Source organism: Sebastes umbrosus, chromosome 8 (genome assembly GCF_015220745.1).
Source record: "Sebastes umbrosus isolate fSebUmb1 chromosome 8, fSebUmb1.pri, whole genome shotgun sequence".
Classification (NCBI taxonomy): Eukaryota; Metazoa; Chordata; class Actinopteri; order Perciformes; family Sebastidae; genus Sebastes; species Sebastes umbrosus.
In genome coordinates this window covers 8,334,038-8,355,657 of record NC_051276.1, presented here as the reverse complement: position 1 = coordinate 8,355,657, position 21,620 = coordinate 8,334,038, and the positions used below count along the sequence as shown (strand labels likewise).

The 21,620-nt window shown below is 38.9% G+C and overlaps 1 protein-coding gene across 1 annotated transcript; it reads left to right on the top strand.

Annotated features, from left to right (window-relative positions):
• Window positions 1–241: 241 nt before the first annotated feature.
• npr3 (natriuretic peptide receptor 3) lies at window positions 242–21,292 on the top strand. Its single transcript, XM_037778924.1, has 8 exons — window positions 242–1,190; window positions 14,679–14,801; window positions 15,151–15,326; window positions 16,493–16,628; window positions 17,776–17,870; window positions 17,984–18,101; window positions 18,226–18,310; window positions 19,358–21,292. Exons 1-8 carry the CDS (start codon window positions 542–544, stop codon window positions 19,467–19,469), a joined length of 1,494 nt encoding a protein of 497 aa, XP_037634852.1. The 5' UTR covers window positions 242–541; the 3' UTR covers window positions 19,470–21,292.
• The last annotated feature ends 328 nt before the right edge of the window (window positions 21,293–21,620 follow it).

Genomic DNA, 21,620 nt, shown 5'->3' with positions numbered 1-21,620 from the left:
CTGAAAAAAAAAAACACAGGAAAAGTTGTGCATGTTGTTTGTTGTTTCAGGCTTTCCCACAACCATAATTCCCCATTAACTCCATTAAACTGGTGCTTGGTGTTGAAGTGGCTCATTGTGGAGCTCGGCAGCATTGCAGTGTCGCTTTAAGAAGGAGGTGGGCAGCAGCTCCGATGACGCAGGAATCATCGTGAAAAAGATGCTTCAAAACTCCAGGCCGGAGCCAGCGTGTGTGTGCTGACTGACTGCTGGCTGAGCTGAGCTGGAAAGGATCTCTCCGAGCCTGGCAGAGGGATCAGATCAGCAGCTGTGGAGAGGGAGAGAGAATAGACTTTGAGCAGGTTCAAGGAGACCATCGAGGAGGAAACTCTCAAATGCAGAATAAAACACACACAGTCAGGCACATTGGATTCTTTAAAAAGACACATATTTACCATTAAGGAGGGCTTTCTGTTTTCTGCCAAGTGGAGCCAACTTGAGGAACATTTGAAGAATCTCTCCAACACTTTGCCATTTCTCTTAACTTTGGGGAAAACGCATCATGTCATACCCCATCACACTGTGTGTGTACTTTTTAATGGTCCTGAACCCAGTTGTGACACTCACCGAGGACATAGACGTGTTGGTGTTTCTACCACAAAATAATTCCTACCCTTTTTCGCGCACACGCGTCGAGCCGGCGATCCGTTACGCGCAGCGGTGGCTGCAGACAGGACGGTACTCCGGCTTCCGCTTCAACATCCAGTTCGAGACCTCGGACTGTCTGAATGGCGCTCTGTTCATGCTGGTGGACCGGTCCTGCGGGCAGAAGCCGGATCTGATCCTGGGTCCCGTGTGCGAGTACGAGGCTGCTGCGGTGGTGAGGCTGGCGTCGCACTGGGACGTCCCGGTGATCTCGGCAGGTGCCCTGGCAACCGGCTTCAGCAACAAGGACAGCGAGTACTCCCACCTGACGCGCATCGCGCCGTCCTACGTGAAGATGGCAGAGACCTTCACGGCGATGTTCGAGCACTTCACGTGGAAGACCGCGCTGCTGGTGTTCGAAGACGACAAGGAGGAGAGGAACTGCTACTTCACTCTGGAGGGAGTCTACCACCTGATGGCTGACTTCAACTTCAAGACCTACGCGTTTTCTCTAGAGGATCGACTGGACACTGATGACATCCTGCAGAACATCCAGGACACTGAAGGTAGATGCATGTTTTCACTACAAACCTTTGTGGTTTTAAATGAATTAGATGTTTAGACACTATAAGTAACCTTATAGATCATGAGATAAGTCACCTGTTAAAAACAAGTTGCATGTCAGGGTTGATGTTTTGACTAATTTGGCATCACATGTCAGGTTATGTGTCACTTTTACATTTTAAACAGCATAAACTTCTTTTTTCATGCACTGATCCATTTTGAGATTTTGGTCTATTTGGCTGTCTCCTGTCAGACTAGTTGAAAGAAAACATCCAAAATACACATTTAGGTGTGTATTTTATTCCACTTTGTCTATTTTTGTCTGTAGATTTCTCCCAAATTCACCAAAAGTTAGCATTATAGATAATGCCTTGTTTGCATATTTAAACGTTCAATTTCAGAAAAGTTGTAATACAAAAAAATAATTGTCTAGAGTTGTCAGTTTATGTGTCACTTTTACATTTTAAGGGGCAAAACATCTTTTTTCATGCACTGGTCCATTTTCTTTAGATTTTGGGCTGTTTTCCTTCCGTAACATGTCTTCTTTCAGACAAGAAAACATCCAAAATACACATTCAGGTGTTTATTTTACATCCAGGACATTGAAGGTAAATGCATGTTTTTTTCCACTACAAACCTTTGTGGTTTTAAATGAATTAGATAAGTAACCTTATAAAGCATTAGATAAGTCCCCTGTAAAAACCAAGGTACATGTCAGGGTTGATGTTTTGACTAATTTGGCATCACATGTCAGTTTATGTGTCACTTTTACATTTTAAGGGGCAAAAACCTCTTTTTTCATGCACTGGTCCAAAGAAAAGTGTTTTTTGAACATTACAGCATGTAAACATGTTCTAGTAGAAACACAAAATACAAGTATGAACCTGAAAATGAGCATAATATTGGACCTTTAAATAATCTTATAAATCATTAAATAAGTCATCCGTAAAACCAAGTAACATGTCAGGGTTGATATTTTGACTAATTTGGCATCACATGTCAGTTTATTTTGTGTCACTTTTACATTTAAGGGGCAAAAACATATTTTTTTCATGCACTGGTCCATTTTTTTTTAGATGTTGGGCTATTTTGCTTCCATAACATGTCTTCTTCTTTCAGACTAGTGGAAAGAAAACATCCAAAATACACATTTGGGTGTTAATTTTATTACACTTAGTCTATTTGTGTCTGTAGATTTTTCCTAAATTCACCAAAAGTTAGCATTATAGATAATGCCTCATTTGCATATTTAAACATTTCAGAAAACTTGTAATACAAAAAATAATTGTCTTCAGTTTCATGGTGATATCTATTACTTAAACATGTTTACTCTATATACCTGTAGTGTGACATTTTACAATCCATATCTTTAAAAACTTTTCTCAAAATTATTATTTTCTCAGAAATCTCCACTTCAGCAGCATTTATACGTACACCAAACTTTCCCAGTTCCATCCCTATCTATATTCTGAAGGTTTTTACTGAGAGGTTTGTCAATGTATCATTCATAGCCTGATTTATAGAACATTTTATTCCTAAAAACATAATGAAAATAGATTTTTTTTGTTTTGTGATTTATTGAGTGATACAAAGAGATATCCAACGTTCCCGCTGTAAAAACCTTTGACTCTGATATGTCAACGGAATGAAACAATACTTTTGAACCTGGCTTTATCCAATGTTCAGATTTCTGTTCTGGAAATGTATTCAAATCAGCACATATTTAATAAGATAATCCCTTCTTTGCAAATTTAAAGAAAACATTATAGAAAACTTGAAATACACAAAAAAAACTAAAAACAATTGCCTTAATGGAAGTAATCAATTGGGGAAGTTTCATTGTGGTATCTGTTAGTTAAAAATGTTACCCTATTCACCTGTAGTGTCAGCTGGCGTATATGCCACTGTTGGCTTCATTTATCAACTGATCTGCCCACTAGAGCTGAAAATATTGACAGATCATCAATCCAAAGTAAATAACTGTAATTAGTTACAGATTTGATAATCAACCTGTAGCCACGTTTGGTATCTCAAACACCAAGATTTGATTGCTTGTATGGGTCATAGTTACCAGTGAATTCAATTAAATGATGAGTTTTTATTATTATTTCAATCACTATCATTCAATCTGCCTACTATTCTTTCAACGTTTGGTACAAAATGCCAAAGCAAGCCAAGCATATCGCAGTTTTTGTTCTATAAAGTTTAGCCAACGCTTATATGAGGCTGTTAGAAAAATAAAGCGGATATCTTCCAGAGTTACAGTCTTTTAATACCAAACTCCCTTTTTGTGTTACTATCCCTCCACTGCAGCTTATCATGTAAACACTGTCCAGGGAAACACAGAGGGAACATTGCATTAAACAGACCAACTTTGTAATGTTTAACTCAGACTGCTGAAGTCTAATATTAGCTTCAGCTGAACTTTACCATGCATTTTTACCCTGAACAAGGTCTGTGGATTTTGTCCCCCCGCATCACTTAGATTAAAATCGCGAGAGGAAGGGATCTATTCAGGGAAGAAGCATGGACAGAAATCACTACACAGGTTCACAGAAATGTGAATCTATGTTTGGCATTTTTGATTCACAATGAAATAAATAATGAATTGTCCTTCAGAATAGTCAAAATAAGCAAAGTTTCAAGTCTTTTATTGTCATGTGCACAGCAATTATAGAGAATTAGTCGCTGGCAGTGACAATCTTAAATTGCAGGCTCCCTTTAACAATGCTCATTAAATATGTATAAAATGAAAATCACGGGTGTAAAATGAGAATTTAACACATGAAATAGCGCAAAGTTAAAATACAGGGATAAAATATAACATATATAAAATAAAAGATATTTGTGGTAGACAGTAATTGCAAAAATGTATAAACTATAATGTAAACAGGAATGTAATAAATGAATGTGAAGATGTCACTTTGGGCCATGATGGTGATTGGACATTTGTCACAGCTTAATAAATGATTGAAATAAATATTTTGATAGGTTAATAACAATCCTTAGCTGCAGCCCGACTGCCCACCTCCTCAGCCCCTGATCCCCTGCAGAGCCGAGTAAAGCCACTTCATCCATCCCTCATGTAGGAGCTGACACTGAGGAGAACACTGTGATGAGCATCTGTGTTTTTATTTGTCCTCACCCCACCCCCATCCTTCATCCCAGATTTATGTAACGTCCCGCGTGCTGTTGGCATGGAACACCATCTTATGTCTACAGACTAGGGATGCACGATATTGGATTTTTGCCTATATGCCGATACCAATATGCATTTTTTCCCCCACCTAATTGCAGAGAACATCAAGTCTCTCCTGTTGTGGAATCAACATATTATTATGCCTAGTGTTTTCATGATGGCCCACTGGCAGATGCAGACATAAAATACAATGCTTTTCGAAATATACTCATTACCTGTGCAAAATAAGTAAACTACTTCAACTTTACAGGTTACACAGTGTTTCCCCTACCATTGCCAGGCAGACCTCCTCCCCACCCCACCCCCAAAAGAAAGAAACAAAATATGTTGTTAACCTAATTTATGTGCTCAGTGTGAGAGTCTTTACTGCGTTTTGCTGTCATTTACTGTTGGGTTATAGTTTCTCTCCTTTCCTCTGACCTCTGTGTTTCACAGAATGCGGGGCAGAGAGACGGCACTCAAACGCTCGACAGTCCACTAACTTGTTGCTCTCGTTACCAATATTAGCTGCTCTGTTTCGACAATGTTTGGCTGAAAAAAATGCTTTTTTTCAGGCTGAAAATTCAACCGTGGTTTTGTTCTGTCAGGAGATGCAGAGACTTAAACCAAATAAGAGTAGAAGCGCCATGAGTGAAGAAAAGTCCAATTTATGCAGTGTAAAATGCCATAATGCCTTAAGCTAATACTGTAGTATTGTTAAGGTGATTAGCCCCCCCACCCACTTCGTCAACGGTTCACGTCACGTGCACATATGTGTCATCTTATCGGCCTGTCATATCGGAGGATATGTTAATTCCCGGCTGATGCCGATATCTAATTTTATCTGTCGATGATGATGACGTGCCGATATCATCGTGCATCCCCGCTACAGACTGAAGAGATGAGCTCTACATGGGTTAGTTGCTTGAAAATGTTCAGAGGACTTTGGAATTGGCAGACAGAAAGCAAGTATCCAAAATTGGATGCCCCCTCTCCATATGTGGCCTATAAAGAGGCCTTACAGTCACGTACTGTAATACCTTAAACACTGTCATTGTCTTATTCTGCACCATTTCAGGACAGATGGGCTAGTGAGATATTTATGAGTAAAATAAATTATTCTTGGGTAGAAAATAAGCCAGTTTAAAATGTTCCATGAGCTTTCCAATTGAGAATCCCAGACATATAAAAGATATGATGTATCCACATGACCGTCAGAACAAATTGGCATAACATTCTTTTGGGAAAAACGTGAGACCCAGGCTAACAAAATTGCTTTTTCCATGAACATAACACTAATTTTGAATATTTAACTTACTACCTAACAACATGAATTAGTAGCAGCAGGACTGTTATCTTTTTCTACATGAGACGTACAGTATAAAAACTAGGCTACTGCACTAGTGTATTATAATATACTTGCTGTGTTAAAGCCCAATGACTACACTAGTCCTGTTGATTTGGTGTCACTTTTCACCCTTAAAGTCAAACCAAATGAGAATATATGTGTGCGAAGGCTGTTTTTAGCACTATGATAAGCAGCTTGTTGGCTACAATCCACTGGTCATAACACTTACTGATTACATCACCTCATTTTACAGAAGTGGCTGTTGTATAAATTAGCATATATTATACATGCTAAATGCTGCAGAGCCACGAAAGTGCACCTGATGGCAAGAAATTAGTATTCCTGGCATGTCAGGTGCTTAACTGGGAGGTTTGAAGGGTTTCAGGCAGAGATTGTACAGCTTTTCAGCAGCCGTGCTAGAGGGGAGAGGCAGGCCGTCATCCGCTCGCTTCGGAACGTCATATAGGGGATTCACCTGTGTATAAATGCATACCAACAAATCTAGATATAACATGATGTGAAGATTTCATATTGATGGTGCTGTTGCATTTCTCAGCTTTTTCCAACAGTACTCAGGCACACAGCTTCCAGTTCTCTGACATTTTAGATTGGCTGTGACTATCCTGCACACTGAAGTCAATCATGCTGTCACATACACAATTTACAGAAAACATTGGCCAGATTCAAGACCAGAAACCTGGGTTTCCACGAACATGAAAATTGAGCACACGTGCAACTGCCAAAATGATCTTGTAAACAGTGTCCTTGGCCTGGCACTGGCATCCTTCAACAGCACAGTCTTATTACATCCATTCTGCATAGCTACTATTGTACTGTCTGTCGTGTCAAAGCCATTGAAAACATCCACAATCTGCACATATCACCGTGTTTTTTTTTTTTAATCTATTTATATCATTTATATTTATTTCCCCTGGCTGTAGTGCTCCGATACAGCATGCTGGCGTTCTGAGCTTTCCCTTATTCGGAACAGCAGCAGCAGCTCTGAGCCCATCTGATCACGGGCTGTGTGTGTCTTAGCTACTGTATACTAAGAGGTCGGGTCAGATCCAGAATTGATTTTTAGATAATTGAGGGTAACAGTCTGTTCTGGCGTTGAGCCTTGCGGATGGGTACTGGTTTGCAAACAGGACCTGTGCAGGAGTCTGGTTGGTCCTCAAATTTGCACTTTAGTTTTAAAATGTTTCCATTATAGTGAGATATAGGCCTGCACGGAGGAACACATATTGTCATAACCTCTTGTTTTTACCATGCCGCCCTCAGCTGGGCCGTGGTCTGAAGTGCATACAGCCTGCTTCTCCTGCTCCCCCCTGAACCCGATCTCTAACTTCTTGACCTCTGCTCTCATTGCAAGTGACCCACAGGATGCTGGTGTGTGTGTGTGTGTGTTTGTGTGTGCGTGTGTGTGTGTGTGTGTGTGTGTGTGTGTGTGTGTGTGTAAAAGACAAAAACAACATCTGATAACACACATGAACCATCAAAAGCATTCCTTGGTGCCAGTTCCCCGCCATAAAACCAAGTGACAGAGACTCCCAAGGGTGCATCTCTTAATTGCATTCACGTTTCCCGCACTTGCGTCTTAGTCCCTCCCACCTGGGATGCATTGAGAGACGCAAGGAAACCATGCAAGGACAGAAGAAACAAGGAGATGTGTTTTTAGAGACATGAGACGTTATTTATTAGGCTAAAGAAATAATTTATTAGGCTAAATGTTTCAGGGAAAATGTAAATTATGTAACTCATATCAAACCCGACACTCAGGAATTATCAGCCTCACATGTGACTGAATAGAAACGACGATAAATGATGTAAAAAAGTTGTTGTTGCTGACAGACAGACTCTCCTTCTCTCTGACTTTAATTGTATCCTTAATAAAGTTAATGGGGGAAATAACAGATCATAAAAAGAAAACTCTCTCTAATAAATGAGGAAAGTTGTTTGGAAACGTTCGTTGTCAGCTTGTTATAAAGCTCTTTCAGTGACGGGCTCCGTCAGCCGCTGTGTGAGAAGGAGAGATACTGCAGGTCCTTCTGCTACTGGAACACTTTACCATCAACATGGTCCGTCTGTTGTTCACACCTACAGTTAACACAGATTTTAACCAGATGGTGAAACAGAAGACAACTAAAATATAAAACTTTGAATCTGTTATTTCTTCCGGTATGAAACTCCAGTGATGTAACGTTATCAGACCAGTCCGATCAATCAATCAATCAATCAATAACTGATAACCAATAAGGGGGCCTGTCGGTCGGTAAAAGACTTCCATGAAGGCTGCTCTTGTTTATCCTCGCTCATCGCTCCTCAGAAATCCCTCCTCGCTCCTCCAAGCAGAAATAAGCGCTTTGGGACGGTCTTCAAGGTGGCGCACTCTGCCTTAAGTGTCATAGGACCTATTTCTGATATGATTATCCTAAATTCATGTATTGCAATGTGTTGTGCATGTTCATTTTACTAAGGTTTAGTATTTAAATGATGTTCCTGACATTTGGTGAAACAACGATAACTGTCAGTAATTCTATTTCCACTGTGCGAAACATGTCATTTCATAGCATAAATAATGACGGCTTTAGGAAAACTACTAAAGTGCCAAATTGCCAAATGTAATCAGCCCCGAGCTCAGAAACACACTAATAATTTCCTGGCGATTGAATATTCCAGTCTCTCCTTGCTTTTGTTTGTTTGGTTATTTGTTTTTCTGTTCATGTATCATTGATACGTTGGGCCCCTAATTTCGATGCAATGTCAAGTATAATATGTTTAAGAATTAGAATCATATCCTTCCTGGCTTGTTTTGGATGGATAAGCAACAGCATTTTTATTTGTTGGTATCTGTTGATGCAGAGTTAGTCAGGATTAGAGTTCAGGACCCCTGTGCAATCTGTATGCTTGATAAACCGGATTCTGGGAGATTTCCAAGATATTGATTTGTTGTAAGTAGTTAATCAAGTTGAGAATAATCGTGCGAGAGCATTTTGAGTCCATGGGGGGCCCCACAAATGCCAAAAACGTGTATTTCCCCAATATTGGTGCACATGCTCTCGGTGCAATTATTGACCAAAATCTGAAGTTTCATATTGATTGGGGCATGTTGGTTTGGTCTAACACATATTGGCTCATAACTTAAGTTGTCTTTAAGCAATCCTAATTTAACTCTGTGGAGACATCTTGCACTATGTCCTGAATCTTTCTTCATCATTGAGTGTAGCGAACGGAAGCTATTATTATTATTAGGTTTATATATATATATAAAAAACAATTTGCTGTAAATCAGTACCATTATTATGTTGAGCATATTTTGAGTATTTTAATAATACACAATTACTTTTCTGATACTTACTGATACTTGATTACTGATTTTTGCGGGGCTCTAGACCGCACAAAGATTTCTTAAGTCTGTACAATATGATGTGTAGGCCAGGACATCTCTGCAGCAGGACAATATTTTAGCTCAAATGGTCTTTTGACACACATTTTGCCTTTAACAAATATTGCGCCTCCTGCGATTTAGAAAATTGCAATAGGTTATATTGCAATTTTGATTCAATTTTGATTAATTGTGCCCTAGAGGGCAATTAATCATGTTTTCTCCACTGGAAGGACACACTAGAAGGCACTTCATCATGTTTTCTTGCACATTGGGCTACCATAGAGGGCACTTTATCATGTTTTATCTACCATAAGGCACTTTTGTAGCATTTTATTAATTCATTTTTTTAATTTTTCCTGATAATGGGGGCACCAGGGCCCACTGAGTCCACCAGTGAAGGCAATGGCATACACCTCCAGCAATGCAAGTACAAGCTAAAGGATGCAATTTATTGCGTTAGGGTTAATATTACATTATGACAAGACCTCAAATCCGACCACAAAAGAAGAAAATACCTAAAGACCATTGCGTGTTTCCTGATTGTCACTGTACTATGTATTTTAGGATGAGGTGATGTCTCCTTTACACAGAAGTTGCTCTTGGCTTTGGGAAATCATTTCAGTGAACCGTAGAAATCCAGAAAACACGCAAAACATAATGGGCAGGCATGAGCACAAGCTTCTCGTAGCAACTTGCAACTGGTAATATATATTTATTAATTTGGCCCAGAGGGGCTCTTCAGCCAAAGAGGTAAAAGGGGCCACGGCTGTAGTCACTTTAGCCACTATGTATGCACATCACTGCTGCTGTAAAATGGTCAATTGACGTTTTTATACTTTAGTTTTTCGTATACATGAAACAAACAAGATGTAATGTGTTAATTAGTGAGCGGTAAAGTTGCTGGTATAGGCACCTTTTGGTTTTCATCCTGTTTCCAGTCTTTGTGCTAAGCTAAGCTACCCAGCTGCTGAATGTAGCTTCATATTTGATCGATCTTCTCCTCGAACTCTCTGCCAGAAATCCAATAGGCATATTTCCCAAATTTCGAGCTTTTGCTTTTACTAGGAGATTCCAACTTTTGAAATCGATGTGAAGCTGTGAGATCAGAGACGACTCACTACTTTGTGCACAACAAAAACGCATCGTCTTCTCTTGACTGAAGTAATGTTAGCTCTCTTTAACTTGTGATCTTTGACCGAGTATAGATGCTGGCTTGCAGACAGCATGTTAACCCCACCATCTATGGCATTAACATTAAAGTATCTGCAACTGATGTCATCATGTCGGCAGTGAGGTCTGTCATTTAATGAGGTAATGACATTCAGAGCCGGTTTAGGCTCCTGCTTACCTGAGTAAAATATTCAATAAGAGAGCTTTTAGTCCCAACTTAACAAATCGAGATATTTTATCAACCTGGAATTAGATCCAAAACAGAACCAGCTATTCGAACCGAGCCCTAAACTGCTCCAAGTGTGGTTCTTATCACTGAGTGTATATTTCAGACCATTACTCCTCTGCACAGTGAAGTGTTCTGTGTTCTGTCTGAGACGGAAAATGGTAAAATTATTACCCACACTGTCTGTTGTAAACATCCATCACTTTTAAGGTCTCACGTCTTGCTTCACCTTTGACCTACCTACCTTTGTACTTGCACACAGTTTTCTGTTTTATAACCAACATTTCACTTACGCTCACTTTCATGTTTTTTACCACCAAATAAAGTTATTTAGAACATCGTAACCTCTAAGAATGATGGCGATAACTACAAAAATAAGACCAAAGTTGTAATAAAGCAGAACTATTGTTTACGTTTGAAGAGCTCTCCTTTCTTTACAGCAATAAAAATCCTCAGCACTCTCTGTTCTTCTCTCTGTGTCCTCGATGGAAAACACAGTTTACCAAAGGCGGTTGGTTGTTGGTACGTCATCAGCTTCTGTCCAACAGGTCTGGCAAAAGTAGAGCCTGAGGCTGTGCATTTATAATTGCATTACAGGTAGACCTGTGGCTGAGATGAACAACATGATGTGATAGAGCAGAATCAGTTTCAGTTAAACTGGGCACCGGTGGGACTGGAAATAATATTTGTTATTGAAAATTTTTATTTTTATAGACATTATCCTTATCCGATTCAAGAGTCTTAAGATAGAGGGTGTCATGTACATATGCTGTGCAGAAAAGAATGTGATGATTTGTGACTTAAATGCATAAAATATATATATATGTATACTTGTATGTGTGTGTGTGTGTGTATATATACACAAAGTGTACACAAATAGATAAACAAAAATAGCAGACGAGTAGAAGGCAGGCAAATAATACATTCCATCCACAACATCATTATTTTTTTAAATCAGGACAACTCAGGTGGATTATCGCGCTCACACCATGAACACTACCACAAGCAAAAAGGCAGTTTTCATCCATTCAGTTTGTAGCCATGGTTATGCTCCTTTCACGAGTGAGAGTTCAGCCTCAGAATTAATGACAAATCATATTTTTTAGAGATTGATTATATTAATTGTATAAGTTTATTTAAGTTTTGGATTCTTCTGCTTCTGGAAAACCACTACAATGAGGCAAATATTGTATGATTTATTGAGGAATAGATTATTTAACAACAATTGCCTACTGATGATAAAAACCTTCACCCTCCCTCATTGTTTTCATGCTCTTGTATAATAATGTGCGGGGTTGTATGACTGAGAGAAGATATGAAGTAAAAAACATTACACATTACCTGCCTGTTCTTTCCCATTGTAATGAATAACACAAACTAACATTTTCATTCATCATTCTTACTTGTATCATTTTACCAGCACCTCATGCTTTGCTTGTAAAAGAAATCCCCTCACCAATTTGTTGCAGCTTTCTGTACCATTGGCTGCACAATATTACAACATGTAACAAACACTTAGGAGGGGAAAATGAAGCACCTCTCGCGTGATTGGTCCATTTCTGATGCTAATCCTCCTGAGACATGCACTCCCATCCTGAGTCTGTATGAAGTCTTTGTGTTTGGAGAGAACTCCCCTTGGACTCCAGCATAGTTGTAAGGCAATGGCTCGCTTTTACTGTACAACCACAAATGTCTTAAGGGTCAGCTTGAAAAGGGCAAAGGACAACAACAGGGAAGTCATCAGTCATCTTATCCAGCAGTCGTTCAGTCAGTTTGGTAATCATCAGTGTTTATAAACGGATGTATCATGTTGTCTCCATCCAACTGAGATTCATTTTAAAAATGAGCTTGCTCCACCTTACTCTCTTTTCTTTATCCTGCTCACCTCTCTGACAGACGGATCCAACAACATGAATCCTTGTTTTTGGAGTAATGGCATTACAAATTTGCACAACAGCCCCCCTATTTGCATATGCTCTCGCTTTAGAAGTTTACGGCCAACACAGGGCACTTGAAAATACACTGTGGGCACTCAGTAAGTGCGCCATGTGCTGTCCCATTCCTGAGTTAATTTGTAACTAGCATCAGTGCCCTAGCAAAAAGGAAAATCCAGAAGTTTTGAAATATTGCTGGCTGCAAGCACTGCCCCATGGAATGGCTTGCAGAGCATACACAGGGCCAGTAGTGTGTGTAGAGCCCAGTGTAATTAAAGGGTGCTATAGTGCTGGCAGGACTGAGGTGAAGTTTGTCCCACTGACTCAAGGGATATTTCAGGAGGTGTGTTTAAGTGACAGAGTTGTGAGGAATGTTCCAGCAAGTCTCTGAATCTTCCTTATTAACAGGGACGCTGGGGTTACTGTGTTTTCAATCGCAACCCTTGTTCGTGTAGCTACTTGTTTATTGGTTTATTTATTTTTAATCACTGGGACACCAAAGGAAAAGTTTATATCAACCCCAGTGAAAGATTTTTTTCATTTGATATTTTTTTTTGGCAAACTCTTTGCTCACTACTTTACTTTCAATGATTAAACATTCTCCAAATGAGAATAGCTTCTCCACTGCGGGATTTCCATCACTGGTGACACAGTTGGAAGTGTATCATTGATATAGTCACTCTGCCTGAGACCTTTTTGGAAGCACGTGGCTAAATACTGTAAAGGGAGAGTTATATATATATTAACTTTGGAGGGTATTGGTGCTGTAACTCCTTTTCCCTCATTGTCATCGACTCACTCTTAAGTGTTCTTGTCTGCAAAAATGTGAGCAGCAGGAGATACTTCAAGTGAGAATTATACAAATAGATATGGTGGCATTGAGAGCTCAACGAACTTCAAATTAAGAAAACATGCAAATAGACAAAACACAGGCAAATTAAGAAAACATCTTCATCAATGTGACAAAACATGTGCAGCATTTAGAAAAAACACAAATAGAGAAAACACAACCAAATACAGAAATGTGCTGCAAGAAGCTCACAACACAACAGAACAAGCAAGTTAAACTACTGATAGGTTTTGCTGACATGACTAATAAAATTAAATTTTATTCATTTTTTGTTCATGCCGTCAAACTGTAACTTATTTTGACTTAAACGATTAAATCTGAAGTAGGCGAGATTGGAGCAAATATGATTAAAAAAAGTTATTTTTATAAAACGGTCGCTATATCGTAACAGTAGTACACGAGACAGGTAACCTGAAAAAAATCATGTGCCTCTGTGTCCTCCGGTGCTCCTAACGGCATCTGCAAGATTTCACAGACCGGAGGAAAACAAGCAGTAAGAGCTGATCTGAGGTCTGCCGTCTATGAGAGCCGGCTGTCAATCACTCGCGAACTCCGACGAAATGGTCAAACTAGGCCGCGTTAATCAAATATGAATCAATATTATGTTACTGTAATGCCTATTTCTCTACTCAAATGTTTTCAGCTGAGCTTTTATGGGTTTTCCATCTATCAGATTAGGGGGAAAAAAACATTTTGGACTTGGACAAACTTCAAATTAAGCTGATTTAAAAAAAAAAAAAGGACAAGCAGCTCCTCCTTTCTTTCTTAATTTAGTGTGTGTGTGTGTGTGTGTGTGTGCGTGTGTGTGTGTGTGTGTGTGTGTTCTAAACACACTCAATATTTCTTTAATTTATCTTTCAAAATGAGAACAAAATATATCAAAGTTAATTATTTTGCGATAAATGAATGATACTGATAAATGCCAAGTGAGAACTGAATCAAACAAAAAAATTCATAGTATGTGTGTATTTGGTTCTTTCAAGTAATCTACAATGTTTATTGTCTTATGTTCTGCTAATTTTTTCTTTGTGATTAAATCAGTTTTGATCTGGAATTAATAAATAATAATGATTATCTTTGCAAGCCACTCTGCCAGAATCCAACTGAGTAGTAGTCAGTGTTCAGATTGTGATTCTGTTGGCGTCTTTATACATCAGTAAGGAGTTTCACTTTTGCCCATCGATCCTATCTAACACCTTGTTGAAGGATTTTTCTCAAAAGTGGCGTAACTTCCGCAGATGTCAGTAATGAACGGAAGATAATTCTAATAAAATTTCCCTCAATGACCTAATGAACATAATGTTGTTGTAGACTTGTATTTTATGGTATTCATGCAAACTGCTGACTCTGGCTATGTGACTATAACTGTATTTGTCCCTGTGTCATTTTCCTGCAGTGGTGATCATGTGCATGGGAGCAGACAAAATACGAGAGATCATGCTGGCTGCACACAGACGACGGTTGACCAATGGCAATTATATGTTCTTTAATGTTGAACTCTTCAATGCCTCTTCTTATGGTAAAGTTAACGTCACGTTACTTTTAAATATGTGTTTTTTTTTACAAACTGAAGAAATTGTGAAAATTCAACTGAATTATTTTACATATTCCGCAGTCTTAATGTGTGAATAAGCTTTCTATTTATCTACAGTGCAGTCCATAAATATTTGTACAGTGACACATGTTCTGTTGTTTTGGCTCTGTACTCTGAAATGTGTGACCGTGACATCTGGTACATTTGAATCATGACTATGTGAGTGAGGATGTTACACACAGATAGGGGGTATTTTGAAAATTGATTTTTGTTGTTTTAACGATAATGTTTGGAACATTTCCCTTGTTCTGTGCTTTTATAATTGAAATTCTAGGCAATGGCTCGTGGAAGAGAGGAGATAAATATGATAACGACGCGAGGCAAGCCTTTGCTGCTCTGAACACTGTGACACTGCTCAGGACTGTCAAGCCCGAGTTTGAAAACTTCTCCGTGGAAATGAAAAAGTCCATCGAAAAAGCCGGGTTTCCTGACTGCAAAGACTGCGGAAGTGTACGTATATCTGTTTATCCTATATATGGAATGTATTAGTGACTGATTGTATGATGAATTTGCAGATGCTGATAAGTGGTAACAGAAGACAGAACTTAATCATCCCGAGCGTTTAATATTGAAACGGATGGGCTTACATCGTAGTTAATGGTAAGCTCGGGGCTTTTTATACCAACGCTCAACGGTGCTTTGTGAGTTGGTATCTAAGGCCGACGGCCGTGAAAAAGCATTTGGTATTTGATGCCCTGGGAATGAGAAAGGGCTGTTTGGTTTGGAGGGACTCTTCACCCTCTGTATTCACTAAGACAACTGTTTGAGGGTCTCTGTCCTCTGACTGTCCTCAAGAAAAGATGCTTTCTACTCTACTTGAATATGACGACCCTTTATTGCTTCTAACCGTCACTTAATTTAAATGTCAATATAGCCGATCTCACAGCACAGCTACCGTCATTAAACTGTATTTTTGTTTATTTTGTCTTACAATGTCATGATCCTAAAATAATGATTTTATCAGCAGCTTGGTAGCTTGGAAATGAGTGCTGGTCAACATAGTATTTATAAGCCACGGAGGATGGAGGAGGAGGAGGGGACTGAACGGAGGTTTAACGGACTGTCTCCCTCCCTCCCTTGCTTTTCTCCTTTTTTCTCCCTCTTACTAACTACAAACAGGAAGAACTAGTTTGCTGTGTATGTGTGAGGACAAAGTCAAAAACAAGAGAAATGCATCATTAGAAATACATTTTCAGTCATTTTACCAAATGCAGTTATTTATATACATTCACAAGTGAATTTCATGTTTCAGAGACATGAGCTGCTCCAGCAAAAGTAGACCAGTCATACAAAGAGAGCAAGGAATAGAGCCACGTGTTAGATGTGCTGCATGGACACTGAGCCGGTGGATGCACACGCACTAGAATGGCAACAGATCATCCGGCAGCCGTGACAGGGCAATGCAACGCAGCCAGATGCTGTGTACATTGACTATTAGCGCTAGTTACAGATGTACTTTTGTTTTTTTCACTTTCGATTCACAATATAAACATGACAATACCTCATGTTGATTGATACTTTAAAAAGCATAAGTTGTAAAAAATGGTCTTAAGAAGACATTGTGACTGTTGTGCATCATCATCGAAATTTCAATCAGACTATTTGTTCCATTTTAGGTCAACATGTTTGTTGAGGGATTCCATGATGCCATGTTGCTGTATGCCATCGCCTTGCATGAAGCCATGAAAAATGGATACAGTAAGAAGAACGGAACAGAGATCACCTCACGCATGTGGAACAGAACCTTTGAAGGTAAAACACACTACACCACTATGATTACTATGTGTTATGTTACTAGTGTGGTGTGGTGAAAATCTAAGTAGAGTTATTATACCCCCGCAACAACGTAGTCGGGGGTATATAGCGCTCCGCGTGTCCGTCCTTCCATCCGTTTGTCCGTCTGTCCTTCCGTCCGTTCGCATGTCACAATTTTGTTTCTGGAGCAGAACTCGGAAACTATTTAACTTAGGAACTTCAAATTTGGTATGATGGTTGACAGTGTAGTCTAGTTGTGCCTTTTGAGGTTAGAAGTCCAGGGTGCCCAAAAATTCTGGCCACCTTGGACTTGAGGAAGGTGAGCTAATAACAAGCTACATTGTGCTCAATAGACTAATTCTATTAGTTCCAAAAGGGCAAAACCTTTGACCCTATTTAGTGAAGCGACACTTTTAAATCCTTTCCAGGGTTACACTTCAACTGAGACATTTCAACTCCTTTTAAACTTATAGCCTACATCCAACAGCTGCTGCAACTCTGGAGCGCTCAACGTAAACCACATGTTCATTTGCTTTGCTTCAAATTTCAATTTTGTGACTCTCATAGAGTAGTGTTAACAAGACTTAATATTCAACATTTGAGTGTTTTCGACACTTTTCTAGTTTGCACTAATTTTTAATTACAATGTCTTTAAGCTTCTGATTTTGAAAAAGGCAGCAGCTAACTAGAAAACACACAGAGTGCATACTTTAGCAAGGTCTAAATTTGCTACTTTAATATTTTAAAATGTTGTTTCAATTGATCATGTTGCAGAAGCGCCATACTAATACATACTCCATAATACAAACTCGATACTTCCAGCATACATTCCAAATTAAAAGCCCTGAAGCATTTCAGTTGGTAGAATCCCCTAATTTTCTAACATGGCTTTTATTGTGAAATATTTAGCAGGAACATGTTTTGGAAAATTCAGTGACTTGCATGGTTCCCATACTGTACTTCTAATGTAGCTATTGCCATCTTGTGGCTGGGACATTAACACACATACACCCACAGTGACTGACATAGGACAATAGCACGTTAGATGAGTAATCAAGAACAACAAAGAAGAAATATTCTTTTCCTATATTTTCTTGGGAGTGTAGCTAAGTGATGTTCTCATCGTTTTCATGGTGGTCGACAGGAATCGCTGGCCAGGTATCTATGGATGTCAATGGTGACAGAAATGGGGATTTCTCTTTGATGGCCATGACAGATGTTGAGGCAGGAACCTATGAGGTAAGAAGAAGCAAAATATGTCCAACCTTGTGATATCTTTCTTGACAGGTAGAAGATGGTTAATGTGCTTGTAGGATTTCAACTGGATGATAATATCGTATACTAACTTACAGGTGGTGGCCAACTACTTTGGTGAAAATGGAACTTTTCAGGTGCTGCCTGCCTTCAATACTGACCATTTCACCCTGAGAGGAAGACATAAAGCACACACAGAGGTCGCGGATAAACCATGTAAATGAACACCACTGTTCACCGACACCTGTGAAATCTGACTTGGAATTTGTACATTATCTACAGCATGTATGATGGAGTACATGGTTTTTTTTTTTTACCAGTAACTGCTTTTTCCAAACAGGTGGACTAGGAGTATCAGCTTTGACTGGAGTCATAGTGGGAGCTCTTCTGGGAACGGCAATGCTTATAGCATTCTACTTTTTCAGGTAACAATAGGTGATATTAATCTGCTCATGTATACTAATACTGTTGTGTTCAAGTACTGTCAAGTGGCTCAGCCGTCAATTATACATGTCCACCTGCCCTCCCACTCAAAGGCCAAGAGACTCTTTTATATGGTGACCCTGAAGTACAAAACACAACAGCAATTCACAAAATACAACAGCAATTCACAAAAGACAACAGCAATCCACAAAACAACCGCAATTCCGAAACACAAAAGCAATTCACAAAAGACAACGGCAATTCACAGAAGACAACGGCAGTTCGCAAAAGACAACGGCAGTTCGCAAAAGACAACAGCAGTTCACAAAACACGACAGCAAAAGAGAAAATGCAGCGGCATTTGGTGAGACTCAAATTCGGAACAGGTAGGTACGTATTGGTCAATGATTCCTCGTCACTGTTTGGATGCACTGTCTGGCAGTCTGCGAGAAACGGAAGTACTTCTCCTCCTCTGGATTTCCGGCAGACTTGCGGCACATTGCTGCCTCTCATGGGCAGGGTTATATTGCAGTACAACAAACAGAAGTTGCTTTCATGCTCTTTTGCCATTGTATTTTCTGTTTTGCTGTTGTGTTTTGCACTTCAGGGCCACCATACTTGTATGCCTTTGAATAAGAAATTAGAAATCAATTAAAAATGTTCTTTAATATGATTTTTGACTGTATAAATGGATAACTTGACTAATGTGATTTTACAATTTAGGTCTTGTTTTCGTAGTTTTGACTATCTATGCAGTGACACCGCAGACATTTTTATTGCAAAGAAAAAGTACCGTGTTTATCTAAGTACAGTACATGTGCAATAGGTTAAAGCTGAAAGAGTCACTTTGCAAAATGTAATGGACTTTTACAACATAGTTTAGATAAAGATTTTCAAGTTTTCATCACCAAATAAGTAATAAGACTCTGTTTTAGCCGCTGCTTCTCTAACTCTCAGTGATTTTGGTGTTGATAACTGAAATGAATAGGCTATTTGTTTTTTTGTTGAAAAACAAGATTTTTCCTTTAATGTGATCCATCCCTCTGCAGAAAAAACTACAGGATTACCATTGAGCGTCGCACACAAAGTGAAGAGTGCGATACTGGGAAGCACCGCCAGTTACGAGAGGACTCCATCAGATCGAACTTCTCGGCAGCATGATCGGCAGCAGCGGCAGTGCCTTCAAAGAAAATCACACATCTGAATGTGACCAAAGACTTTTGCAATGGTTGTCAGTGGAGCCAATGCTGTTAAAAAATGAGACATTTTGTGTTTGTATCCTTAAATGTTTTGACTTATTGTAACTCAGGACAGTTGTAACAGTCACAAAGCACCACTTTATCCTCCATACAAAAGGTATATGATTGTATCGGTGTATAGAACACTTAGGCCATAATATTCTTTAAAGGTTCTATATACAACATTCAGAACATTAATATAGCAGCAAACAACTGTTTGCTATGTAAAGATAGAGTAGGCTAATGTCTGCCTGAGCAGAGAATGAAGTCACACTCCCTCTGTGTGTCTTGTAATCAGAGCTTCTCTGTTCTTTGTTTTAGTAGCCGGGCCGGCCGTGAGTGCACGTTAGTGCACGTGAGTCGCTCCCTTCATGCCCCACTGGCTAGCTAATTGCCACTGCCGCTCTGCACTGTGCTCATACGGTGGTTACCGCTGATTGCCGTTTCCTAAGTGTTCCTAAGGGTTCCAGATGAACACCGTTAGCTCCCTCAGCACTGTTGGCACCATTAGCACTGCCGCCATTTTGGCTTCATGTTTGCTTGTGATGAGAGCCATGTGCAGGCAATCCCGGCCCAGACTCTGAATGTTGCATATAGCTCCTTTAAGGTTGGTAAACAATAATGGCAGAGCAAATCTTTTAAGAGATGATACAGCCGGAGCTAACCGACTAAAAAGGATATAGGCTCGATCTATATCTATAGGCTATAAGCTACTGATATTAAGCTACTGATATTGTAAGGTTTTCAGTTCACCATAACCTTGCTGAGATCCAGCATCCTCCATACAAGTCCTCATTCCTAAGCACATTGCTCTTAAAATGAGAAACACTGGGTCACATATCGTCTTGAGTACATCTACACCTTTAGATTGGCTCATTTATACACTAATTCCTTTTTTAAATTTGTCCATTTTAAAAGATTCAAATTGCTACCTGCATAAGACATTTGCGGTACTACTTTCTGATTAGGCGTACTTTACAAAGTATGCTTTATTAATGGTTAATAAATGATTCACTAATGCTTCATAGATCAGTAATACGCCAGTAGTAAGAACAACTAGGGTTGTGGTCGCTTTGGCTTAACAGCGAACCGTCCTCCCAATGAATTAAAGGAAAAGTACAATTTATTACAACTTGTTTTTTATTTTTGTCGCTCTGGCCTTTGATTCGATCAGTTTTGATTATCTGACCGGTCTGATCTTCTATGTGCTCAAGTTTGTCCCCCTGTTATAGCAAAATAACTGTGTTCTGAGTTTGCAACAATATGTTGCTGAGTACAATGTTATCATAACCGATCAAACCGACGAGTAAATAGTAGTGAAAAATAGAAAAGATTTATAGAGCCATCTAAAAACACAAAGCAAGTTAAGTTAGTACACACAAAGGTTTTTAATAATGGCTTATTACTGACGCATTCATTATTAAATGATTTATCAGCATTACCAAAGACATAGGTTCCAAATGATAAACCCTTTATAAAGTATTCCTTATCAGAAAGTGGAACTGAAATCCTAATTAATTGTGATAGTCATAATAGATAATTATATTTCTGTGTTATAAAGGCAGTGTGAGATGCTTTCCATAAACAGTAGTGACTGCATGAAAAAAGTATTTCACTCTGCGTTAGTGACCTTTAGTTTTTAGCTAACTCTCTGTCATTTGGGTTGCATTATTCATGCAGGATTTAAAGACTTTTTTTTTTTTTTATAGACACAAAATAAAGACAGTGAACTTGGTAAATAGCCTACCCAGCCTGCTGGTTCAGTTTGTGTGTTGGGAAAATATTCTGAGAGTAAATACATTTATTGTATTCGGTTTCAAAAACAGTTTTATTCTGGAGCACCACATTAACTTGCTTTATTTAAAGTTCTGTATAATATTTCTATGATAACTCTGGTATCTGGTAGGGAATAGTGACTTCACGGTGACCTTAATGTATTTAAATTATTACATGTTATTTAACATCAATATTTTAAAATATGTCTCAATATTGAATTTATAGTGTAATATTTTATTAAACTCCATCCTATTTGGTTTCTTCATATCATGATTTCTCCATCATATCTTAAATTTCA

Coding starts and splice junctions, on each gene's coding strand:
- npr3 (XM_037778924.1), top strand. CDS start 542: ATGTCATACCCCATCACACTGTGTGTGTACTTTTTAATGGTCCTGAAC. Junction 18,102..18,225: donor AGAGGTCGCGGATAAACCAT/GTAAATGAACAC, acceptor TTTTCCAAACAG/GTGGACTAGGAGTATCAGCT. Junction 18,311..19,357: donor ATAGCATTCTACTTTTTCAG/GTAACAATAGGT, acceptor ATCCCTCTGCAG/AAAAAACTACAGGATTACCA.